The 12,506-nt window shown below is 35.2% G+C and overlaps 1 protein-coding gene across 13 annotated transcripts in view; it reads right to left on the bottom strand.

Annotated features, from left to right (window-relative positions):
- The window catches only part of hpse2 (heparanase 2), a 200,682-nt gene that overhangs the window by 79,241 nt on the left and 108,935 nt on the right, over window positions 1-12,506 (bottom strand). For 11 of the 13 annotated variants that reach the window (XR_011006025.2, XR_012388877.1, XM_073920267.1 and 8 more), the window contains one exon: window positions 10,152-10,199. Coding sequence is in view for 9 of the 13 variants with exons in the window: in XM_073920267.1 (XP_073776368.1) it covers window positions 10,152-10,199 (48 nt within the window). In the remaining 4 variants the exon portion in view is untranslated. Of the gene's footprint in view, window positions 1-10,147; window positions 10,200-12,506 lie in introns of all 13 variants that reach the window. The other 2 variants (XR_012388878.1, XR_012388879.1) reach the window with 1 other exon arrangement.

The raw sequence follows: 12,506 nt of genomic DNA, 5'->3' as shown, positions 1-12,506 counted from the left end.
AATCAGAAACATTTCCATTCAATAAATGTGCAAATAAAATATGATGCACAAACTTATTGATGATTCCTACTTGTCTTTCTCGTGATAAATAGTGGGCAAAATCTGATATGTAGCGGGGAAAAAAAGAAGAAAGAGTTCATCAGACGCTGGATTCGAGCCGAGTTTATGCTAGAACGTGTCGGTACATGATCACATGCTTCTTATGAGGTGCGCCACTGAGACTGCTAAGAGTACTGCAACACTTTACAGATATAAACCACACTATTTCTTTTTTAAATGCACTCAGTGCGATGTTCAGACCCAACTGTGTTAACCGTACCAGCTAAACTCTCCCACTCTATTTTTTTCTTTTGTTGTTAATTCCGGAGAACAAACTTGCAAATAACACCGCTTTTCTCCGGTCTACCTCCGAAAGCAGCACCTCCAATTCACATTCTGTTCAAAGTTTCTCTTTTTGTTTGATTTTGCCATTGCTTTTTCGTTGGGTTTTTCCATTAGCATAGTCATTAGCATATTCATACGGGGGAGGAGGCAGGGAGGGGTTTTGCGCTCGTGCATGTTGCGCTCAGTTTCACGTTCATTCGGATGTACAAAAGAATATGCGTGAGATTCGGCGTACGCAGTGTTTCATACATCTGAATTTTTTTCTGCGTACGCACATTTACAGCTTTGTGCGTATGCAATGTTTTAGTAAGATTTCCACGCAAGTCTTCGTACATGAGGCCCCTGGTCACTTCATGTGTTTTTTTTTTTTTCCTCATTAGACAGCCATCAGCAGTGCATTTCCAAAAACCATCGTTAGCCAACTAAGGTCGCAAGTTGCATTGTTACAAACATAGTTCGTTAATTTGGTGTTTTCCAAATCCATCATTCCAGCAAACATTCGCAAACTGCGCCGCAAGCCTGTGCACATTTAACTACACCTCTGGAGCTGTAGTTAGAAATTTAGTTCCTGGCTGTGTTATATTCCCAGTTACTCCCCCATACCCTATTCCTTTAGAACATTTTAATATTTACACTTGGAATCATTTAAAAAAAAAGAAGTCAAAGCTGTAGGTGACCTATTATTTAGAAGCAAAATTTACGTCTCCAAAGCTTGTGAAAACTTAAAATATATAGCATACCCAAATTCTTTTACTTCACGCATAGTAGGCTATTTATTAAGAAATGCATCAGTACTGTATATGACATGGGCCTGTTGGTTAGAACATTTCTGCCATGGTTTGAATGTGTCAAATTGTAAAAGTAGACTTTTACAATAAACAAAACAAAACAAAAAACAAACAAGATCCTATTTAATAATAATAATATTAATAAAATAATAAATAATAATAAATAGAAGGATTTTTTCATTTCTCAATAAATAGCCTACTGTAAATTACAACTATTAAAGATTTGTATGATTTATATATGAGATTAAAATATGTGTTAGCTAACTGATTTATGTTTTAGAATAGTTAGAAAGTTTTTATAAATTTAAATGGATTGAACATAAAACAATCAAGTTGACCTGAATAAACACAATAATTCTTTTGTTTCAGCTCATTTTAAATAAGTAGTTTGAACAAACAGCAAATATATTTTTTTAGTGTCACAGGATTTGAAGATCGGAACCGAATCTGTTTAGAAAAGATGTTAAATGTAAATGGAAGCGTTTTCTCAAATCAAATATCTATCCGATCAGAGAAAACACATGAAGTGACCAGATGTAAACAGCTCCATAAAATTGATACACTATAGACCAGAGGTTCTCAAAGAGGGGGTAGGGACCCCCCGAGGGGTCGTGGGACAATGAAGGGGGGGGGTCGCCTGGTGATTTTCAAAAATCAATTAATTTTTATTAAACCTTAAGACTTACTGTATTTTATCAGTAACCTACTGAAGAGAAAAAATAGTTGTTTATATTTACTATAAACTATATAGTTACTATAGTAGCTTATTGTTAATAGTTCTATTGGATTGCGACTTCTTGGGTAATTACATTATACTAAAGACACAGCAATACTGTCAGATGCAGCAGATTGATTTTATAACACCAGGTTAAACTTTCTAGCCAATTTACAGCACTGACATACATAAAAAAGAACCAAGAGACTTGGGTCTATTGGTGTGTGTGTGCGCGTCATTGCATACAAGGTTTCTGTATTTATAACCACCACCTCAAAGAATATTGGGGGTCAAGAGTCACTGGCATTGTCATTTTGGGGGTCGCGGGCTGAAAAGTTTGGGAACCCCTGCTATAGACCAGTGATTCCCAAACTAGGGCCTGCAGGGCCAAAGTTGACCCATGGTAACCTTTGATTTGGCCCACCATCCTATCTGAGAATGATGGGGGTGGTTTAGGAATTGTCATTTCAAATTTAATGTAACCTTTTATTTGTTTGATATATTATTAAGCTACATTTATTAAATTAAATGCTTAAATTGAAATGCTGTAATTAAGTTTAAAATGTACATACTGTCACCGACAGATAGAGGACAATGCAGAGCAAATCAAGGCAAAGGCAGGTTCTGCTCGACTAGTGTATTCAGCATTGAACTCCACTGTGTTATTATTTGACTGTTTATGTTTTTATTTATCATTACTAAAGTTATACTGCATTAGGTAATACGATTCAAAGTGATATGTTTCTATTTATTTTTAAATATTACAGAATTACCCATGGCAACATTAGTATAATTTACAGTTGAAGTCAGAATTATTAGCCCCCCTTTGATTTATTTATTTATTTATTTATTTATTTCATTTTTAAATATTTCCCAAATGATTTTAAACAGATTAAGGAAATTTTCACAGTATGTCTGATAATATTTTTTTCTTCTGGAGAAAGTCTTATCTGTTTTATTTTGACTAGAATAAAAGCAGTTTTTAATTTTTTAAACACCATTTTAAGGACAAAATTATTAACCTCTTTAGGCTATTTTTTTCAATAGTCTACAGAACAAACCATCAATATACAATAACTTGCCTAATTATCCTAACCTGTCTAGTTAACCGAATTAATGTAGATAAGCCTTTAAATGTCACTTTAAGCTGTATAGAAGTGTCTTGAAAAAATATCTAGTAAAATATTATTTACTGTCATCATGGCAAAAATAAAATAAATATGTTATTAGAAATGAGCTATTAAAACTATTATGTTTAGAAATGTGATGAAAAAATCTTCTCTCCATTAATCAGAAATTATGGAGAAAAATAAACAGGGAGGCTAATAATTCAGGGGGGCTAATAATTCTGACTTCAACTGTAGTTTGGTAAATTTATCTTCGGCCCACGGCTCTCAATGATATTTGGTTTTTGGCCCTTCATACGAAAAAATTTTAAATGTTTAAGTGAATACTGCATAAGTGCATAGAGCAGTGGTTCTCAAACTGAGGTACGTGTACCACTAGTGGTATGCAATCTTCGTTCTAGTGGTACACAGAGGAATTGATAAATAATTAAAGTAACAAAATGAACACTTTTAACCCTTTGACACATACTATAACAGTAATTGATTTTAATAGGCTGCATCTTTTATTTTACTTTCGGTTTTCTCATGTTTATTATGTATTTTTTCATGAAGATAATTTCCTCCTCATATTTTTTACGGTTGTTGAGGGCGTATCCTGTATTTTTATATCCTAATGTTGACAAGTATGGTTTAATGACTTGCTTTGCTGACACGCAAAGCCTTCTCAAACACGCAGATCTAATTTGTAATCGAAATATGTAAATACAATTCATATATATAAAATACAAGTTAATGTTTAGATTTCAAAGACATACAAATAAGTCATATATACAAGCATCATCTATTTCAAAATGTATCAAGAAGAGTTTAAATATGAATATAATAACATATAGCCTATATTTATGAGGTCCAAAGAACATTTCCAGGTTTTGATAAATAGGTTTCCATATGTTAATACTTTACATTTAACAGTGCCATTTTAAATTAACTTTTAGAAGCACATTTAATTTAAACAATGTTCAAACTATTTATAATGTTTAAAGCTGACAATAATAAATATTCCTAATAATAGGAATTAATCTGAGGTTTTTTGAACTGTCCAGTGCTGTAGCTGCTTACTACGTTACTGTATTTTAATACTGGTCATTGTGGTGGTACGTGGAGAGACAATGCTTTTCTGAGGTGGTACTTGGTAAAAAAAGTTTGAGATCCACTGGCATAGAGTATAGTGTGTCATTTGGGGGAAAAAAATCCTATGCGTACAGGCATGCATGTTATTTGTTGTTTTATGGATCTGTTTTGGCAACACTATTATCTGAACGCAAAGAAATAAATGACTCCAATTTTAGTACATTTTTTTTTGTTGTGTAAACGTATACCCAGGAAGACACAATGGGTAATTAGAAGACACGGTGCTTCAATCCATAAGCAGTTAATAGGATTGAAGGTTTTTGCCAAGTGGTTGTTTAGAGATGAAAAACATTACAGGTTATAATCCTTTTGCCTTAGGAAAACAGCTGCTCTAATAGCTTAAAAGAGTCTTTAATGTCGCAGGTGAAGCATTAAATGTACATTTTACTCATACTATGAAGTATTCTATTTCCTAGCAGCATACAAATATCTATGTGTGTGTCTGTGGGAAAACTCAGCTTTGCGTCACAGGAATAAATTCACTTTGCAATGTACTACAATAGAAAACAGTTATGTTAAAGTGCAAATTGTGCATAGATTTTATTGAATTTGCAATAAAATAAATGACACAAAACGAGTAGTCGTAGAATCGAAATGTTTTACTTAATACGTGAACGGAATGTTAATTGTTTTAAGTGGGAAGAGCTATTGAACGTAAACCAACTGTTGACATCTTTTACGACACTTCTCAGTAATGGTACTTAGGCAGATTAGGGAAAAAGGCTCAATTAGAGGCCTCCATGTGTTTGCTGGGAGTGTAAATTTACCTTCCGGCACATTATCCCACCTCACAGGTGTTAGAAATTAAGGTGGGGGAGGGGAACAGAAGACTCCATGCTTGATTTTTGCATTGCCATTGTAGATGGCTGAAGAACAGTATAGCTGATGACACACACACTACCTGACAAAAGTCTTGTCGTCGATCCCAGTAGTTAGAGCAACAAATAATAACTTGACTTCTAGTTGATAATTTGGAAAAGTTTCAGAAGGTCCATTTTTTCTGATAAATAATCTGTTGAACTGCATCATAATCATCACAAATACTGCAGAAGACCTACTGGAACCTGCATGGACCCAAGATTCTCACCGGAATCAGTGAAGTTTGGTGAAGGAAAAATCCTGGTTTGGGGTTACATTTAGTACTGGTAGCATGTTAGAGATCTGCAGAGTGGATGGCAACATCAACAGCCTGAGGTATCAAGACATTTGTGCTGCCTATTACATTATAAACCACAGGAGAGGGCAAATTCTTCAGCAGGATAGCGCTCCTTCTCATACTTCAGCCTCCACATCATATTCCTCAAAGCAAAGAAGGTCAAAATCCTCTAGAATTGGCCAGCCCAGTCACCAGACATGAACATTCTTGAGCATGTTTGGGGTAAGATGAAGGAGGAGGCGATAAAGATGAATCCAAAGAGTCGGATGAACTATGGGAGTCCTGCAAGAACGCTTTCTTTGCCATTCCAGATGACTTTATTAATAAGTTATTTAAGTCATTGCAGAGATGTATGGATGCAGTTGTACTGTACAAGCTCATGGGAGTCATACACAATATTAATTCTGTTTCCACTGCACCATGACTTCATATTCCATACTGTACAATATTTCTGAAAAGACTTTTGTCAAAGCCAGATCTTACTGTCCCAATTAAATCATTAAAAATTAAGACATGATCATATTTTATTTTGGTAAAATAAGCGTAATCTAGAAGTCTTTGACTAGCATATAAGCTACTTCTGATACCAAATGATCAACTAGAAGTCAAGTTGTTATTTATTGTTCCTAAAACTTGGATAGGAAAACAGACTTTTGTCAGGTACAGTACATCATATGTGGTAGTCTAAATTATAGCAAATGAGGTGTGTAGTAGTAGTTATATAATAATACTTTTTAAAATGCTTGGAAATGAACATCTTTATTAAAGGGAACCTATTATGTCCCTTTTTACAAGATGCAAAATAAGTCTTTGATGTCTCTAGTGTATGCAGAGGTGTAAAGAATAAAGAAAAATCATACTTAAGTAAAAGTACCATCATTTGAATAAAATGTAGTGCAAGTAGTGTAAATGTATCTGTTGTAAATGACACTCAAAATATGAGTAAAATGTAGACCTTTTAAAAGTACTCAAGAGTAGTGAGTAGTAAGTGAGTATTACGCTGTAAAAAGCTGATGCATTTACTTATAATTTGTGCATGTGTGTGTAAACTTAACATTCTGTAGTGCATCTAGTGATTGCCCAGCAGGTACACAATAGCCCCTTTCACACATACACACCTTTCCGGAAAATTACTGAGAATTTTCCGGAAAGGTGTGTATGTGTGAACAGGCTCTTTTTGAAAATACCGGTAAATTCGTTCTGTTTATTTTCCGGAAAGAGTTGTAAATTTACCGGTAATTTGCCGGAATGCTGCACTGTGTGAACGCAAAAGGAAGATTGCCGGAATAAGCGCGTGCACGTCTAGAACATGCTGGCGTGAGACGTCTGCTTTAGCCAATCAAAACAGTCAGACGCATTCACGTCCGCGCGGTTTATGAGAATAAAAGCCTTTGAATATTTTTCCAGACACATTTAGCTACTAGAAATTAGTCAAATAACGTTTATCTGTTCATCTGAATGCCAACCGTGTAAATAATTATCAATAAGATGCTTATGATAAGCCATTGTTTGTTTACCTTCAAGCTTTGCGTGTGCCCATAAACAGTCTATGAGCGCCAGCACACACACATATCATGAACAACTCGACATGCGAAAATGTTTCTCTATATGTTTTCATCGAAGTTGTCCAAAATACTGATCCATACACAGAGTTTGTAATGCAGTCAAAGGTTTACAAATACAAGCGCAGCCGTTTAGAGCTCATTTCTGGTTAATGATGTCAGAATTACCGGTATTTTGGAATGGATGTGTGAATGCTCTTTTCCGGAAAAGTTCCATAACGTCCTCGCCTGTGTGAACAACACTTTTTTTAATTTACCGGTAAAGTCGTTCTGGAAATTTTCCACATATTTACTGGTATCACTGTGTGAAAGGGGCTAATGTCATAAGATGTTAATATTAGATTAGATTCAGGTTGTGACGTCAGGTGAAAAAAATTCCATGTCTAGCCAGCATCTAAGAACAAAATTATTTTGTTGTCCAATAACGATGTGAAATTACGTTGATATTTGGTTGATTTTAGGTTGTTAGAAAGTGACCAAAATCCAACGTCGAGCCAACATCTTAAACCAACGTCACATTGACGTCAAATACTGACATTTATTCGTCAGGTATGGCAACCAAAATCCAACGTCTGATAGTCATCATAATGGTAATTTCCACACAACATCAAGCTGTAACATCATCATCAGACATTGATATTTGGTTGGTTTTAGGTTGGACATTGACTTCGGCCTAATGTTGAGTTCTGACATCAACCTGATTTTCATTTCTAAACAAAATACAACGTCCCCACGACGTTAGGCATCAACATTAATTCGACAATGTTGACATCCTGTGCCTGCTGAGTGTTTAAGACCATTTTAGTCATCATACAGTAAACACCTGTCATCTTCTCATCAGTGACTTGCATTTAAACATTCTCTGGGTCATTGTGTGTGACGATTTTGGACATCTTCTTGGACACTTTTAATGCTTCCAACTAGTTTGCTGCAATTATAAATCACCCATGTCTTGAGGTAGTTCATTATTATGCAACTTACCTTGTATATATATCTTGATTGGACAAAAATAATAGGATTGTTTTTTTAAATCCCCATAGACAGGAATAAATAAAGTAGCGACAGCAAAAGTACCAATGCTGTACTAAAAATTTACTTAAGGGAACCTAAAAGTACACATTTTTAAAACTACTTGGAAAATTACAATTCCTGAGAAAAACTACTCAATTACAGTAATTTGAGTATTTGTAATTTGCTACTTTACACCACTGAGTGTACAAAATTTCAGTGCAAAATACCACACAATTTTTAAAAAACTATTTGAAACTGCCCCTTTTTAGGCTTTGATTTAAGTTGTGCCGTTTTAGGTGACTATCCCTTTAAATTCAACTGAGATTGTGCTCTTTTTAAAAAAGAGGGGCGCCACAAACGCCAGTGCAACAGTACAGTGGCAGATTCAAAACAGTACTAATGTTAACTCTGAAAAACAGCAGGTATGGGCACTAAAACTCTAATAGAGGATGACTGCTTCTCACTCAGGGCTGTCTATGCTAAGGAGGGAGAGATCTCCATTAATGTGCGGGGCTTTCCCCCTCTGATGACACGTACAAAGGGAGAATGTCAATCAAAGCGTTTCTGCAGACTGTTTTTATGGAGTGTGATTATATAAAATAGAAAGAATGCATTTTTACCATTAGATGCTGGCTGTGTTCATACATTGCTGCCACAGGTGTTTAAACCACGAATAAAAGGGATTTTTAGCATAATAGATACCCTTGAATTAATTAATAAATAACAATTATTTCAATAAATAACAATTATACATTGCTTAATACACACAGGGTGTACATGAATATGCAAATATCTTTACAAATGAAAAATAATTTTAAAGGATTAAAATATTACTAAAATTATTATTTTCTAGCCTACATAAATATAAAAACCACTGCCTTCATGCCTTCTTTATCTCAGGGGGCTTTTTCAGTTCATTCATAACAATTTGCTTTTGTATAATGTTATTATTATTAGCTGTATTATTTATTATATGCATATTTATATTTGTTTTAATAAAAACATGCTTAGATTTGCCCACTTGTCAGGTTTTAGAGCATGTATATTAGGATAGAACTCAGTTTTTTTTAATCACACTTTATTATTGTTGTTTATTTATTCATTTGCTGGAAATTAGAACTGAATTTAGAAATAGTTTTGAAACAAATCTTTGCGCTTAACAAGCGGAATTAATTATTTATAGGCTAATGGATGTCTGTGCGTACAACACGTTTCCCTATCAATGAAAGTGAAAGTGAAAGTAAAGAATGAGGAGGCTCATCCCTCATTCTCGCGCTGCAGATGCTCTGTTTAACTGTTTTCTCGCTAGTTAAGCACTCAGTTTTTCCACTTACAAAGTACACCATGTAAATAGCAAATGCGCTATGGCACAATGCAACTGACTCTTACAAGGAATGCAAGATGAGACTCTGATTGGTTTATTCTCAAAACACACCAATAACTCATTAAGAGAATAAGCTCAACCCTGTTAGACCATGCGTCATGGCGCAAAGCGGATTTTCCGTCCTTAAAATAGCAAAAGTAGATTCTGACAAGCCCTTAATCCTTTTGCGCACTGCGCTTTGGGCTAAAAAGTAAAAGTAAAAGTAAAAATTGTGCCTTTTCAGATCAAGGTGAAATCACTAGGCCTATTTAGTTTCCTTTTTTTTTTTAGTAAATTTTAAGACATAATAGTAATAATAACTAATAATTTATTTATTTTTTTGCCATGATGACAGTACATACTATTTTACTAGCTACTATTTTGCTGTATACTAGTATTCACCTTAAAGTGCATTTTAAAGGCTTAACTAGGATAACTTGGCAATCTTGGTTCTGTAGCCAATTGAACAAAAGGAGGCTAATAATAATTTAATTTCCTTTAAAAGAAAATAAAAAAGCTAAAATATTATAATATATTATATACAGTATATTATATACTAAAATATATAGTAGGGAACATTTATTAGGATTTACTGTGAAAAATGTCCTTTCTCTGTTAAGCATCACTTTGTAAATATTTGAAAAAGAATAAAATATTAACAGGAGGGCTAATAATTTTGTCTTTGACAGCATGACTTGTTGCATATTAATATTTTGTATTTTTTGCATTGTTTTTCCTCTGCTGTATCCGAACAGTCCTGCGACTCATTTACGGGTCATGACCCACCGGTTGAGAACAACTGACACTTCATACCACAGCGACATTGCATTAATCTTTACAGAGAGGCTCTCCAAGGTTCCATAAACAGTGGGAAATAATAAAAAGTTGTAATTTAAAAAAGGTAAAATACCTACTGTTGCCACGTTACAGCATCAACCACAGAACCGCCATTTTTCATAAACCTGCAAAAACAGAGAAAAATAAAATGATAACAGAAATAGAAAAACTAATGCGTCGACATAAAAAAAACTCTTACAGTCGAGAACGAACAAGAGGTGTCTGTTTATTTCAGCAGTGACACTGATCTCTCATGCTGCGAGTAAATCTGTGTGGTGAGCTGAGTAATCTCAATCAAACCAGCGAACAAAACTCCTTATAGGGAGCGAAGTTTCTAAACAGTTATTCATGTGACAGAGAGGCAAAGTTCCACAAAGAAAAACAGTGACCACCCTTTTTCTCTGCAAAACGTCCTATAATTCCCCTCTCGTCTGCCTCTCTTTCCCTCTGTCTGTCTGCTGCGTTAAAACGGCATTTATCATTTCCATCTGAACGAGACTGGTAGCAGCAAGGGGTGGCGTCTCGTTCTGAGGAAGACTTCGACAAAAGCACTTGTGGTCGTAATAGCAAGTCTCATTGCAGCCTGCCAAAGTTATGAGAGCTTAAGCGTCCCGGCAGGAAAACACAAGACAGCTTGTGGCAGAAAGTAAATGGGCGCACCTAAACTGCACAGTACAAATCACACCGAGCAGAGAGGCCCATGCCAAAATGATGACAAATAGCTCACATGCTCAGAATTTCTGGCCTTCTCATCGGCCCAGGTTTTCCTTCTGGAATTATCATTTAGTTGAGAAGCAACACAGCGTGAGATATCGAGACTCGATTAAAACCTTAAATCACATCATGAGCCACTCTGTTACACAATCACATGGTACTGCATCTATTTCTGCATGAAATGTGATTGTAACAATGGCAATATTTTAGATCATTTTGATATCTGGATGACAATAGCATACTCAAATGAGTAAAGCATGTCAAGAAAAAAATGTAATGAATAAATACAGTAAACACAAGTAGCAGTGTGATATGGCTGTATATCGGCACTGGTGGGAGACGTGTGTAGGCTTGAAGCTGCAGGCCGAGTGCTTTAGTGTCCCACCAGTGATGATATACAGCCATATTGCACTGCTACAAGTGTGATATTGCGTTTATACATGATACGCATAATTGTGTATAAAAAGAAAAACAAACATGCAGAGCCTCAAAAATACTGTTGTATGAGGAACTCCTTCTTTTGGCCATTCATTTACATCTGCAGCTGACATCAGAACTGCAAAAACCATGGCTAATTCACCAATGTCACTTTAAAGCTAGTGTTTGAATGATTCGCTAACGTAATGTCTAAAGTGATGACAAAACAGCTGATTTTGCTGACATTTTAATTTTATAAAGCTGAACGGCATGAAATGCCATCAGTATACAGACATTTCCCAGTATTTCTTCAGTATTTAGTTGCAGTCAGGAGATCACATTATAAACCCAGAAAAAGCCGAAGCAAAGCAAACACTAACAGATTAATATGATATAAATACAGCACTACAACATACAAAAGAAAGAGATCAATTTAGAACAGCACTTACGTTTCATAATGGTTTGATAACAATGAAAAGAAAACGAGGAGTTTTTCTACTCTAAGACTTAATACTGTATGTGTGTAGGTGTAGACAGGGTCTGCTGTAAGCCGCTGTTTGCAGGAATGAGGAAGCTCTGGTTAGGCACTGACAGATTTATATCTGGCTCTGTCACACAGGCATTACAACCAATTAGTATCCACTCACAAAAGCCATTATTCTACAAAACCAGTTTTTTGATGAACAGGACAAAAGCACAAACAACGTAACATGAATACTCACAAATGAATTGCAGAGGTATTCATCTCAGATGTCAGAATTAGAAAAATGTGTTCTTAATACTTAGCACATCAACGCTGGCACTGCTTTAATATGCTCTTGTCATAAAAATATGTGTTTAGAAGCATACGGTTGGCAGCATTGCTCAAATCCTCTTTTAAAACCACAGACTGAATGATTGAGACATGAGTCTTGTTTTAAAGGGATTTCAGACATGGGAGTTTTGCATTAATTATTCAGCCTTAATTAGAAACAGTGCCAAAGAACACTCAGACCAAATCTGAACAACCTCATTCTCCTGCATGGTAATACACAAACAGTTAACTCCAATGAGCCATGTGGAATGACTCAGTCAGACACACACTCAATCCAAATGGCTCGTGATATGGACACCAACAACCCACTCGCTAATGACCCATTTAGAAAGACTCACTCATTCTCATTGAATCAATAAGAACGTTTTTTATAGGGATGTCAGCAAACAACTCTTATGAATCATATACAAAGACTCATTCACTCACTGAGTCAATCCGACTGACTCTTCATAGCAATGTCAACAAATAGCTCTTCTGAATCATATAT

Source organism: Danio rerio, chromosome 13, assembly GCF_049306965.1.
Source record: "Danio rerio strain Tuebingen ecotype United States chromosome 13, GRCz12tu, whole genome shotgun sequence".
Taxonomy (NCBI): Eukaryota; Metazoa; Chordata; class Actinopteri; order Cypriniformes; family Danionidae; genus Danio; species Danio rerio.
This window is presented reverse-complemented; position numbering and strand designations above follow the sequence as displayed.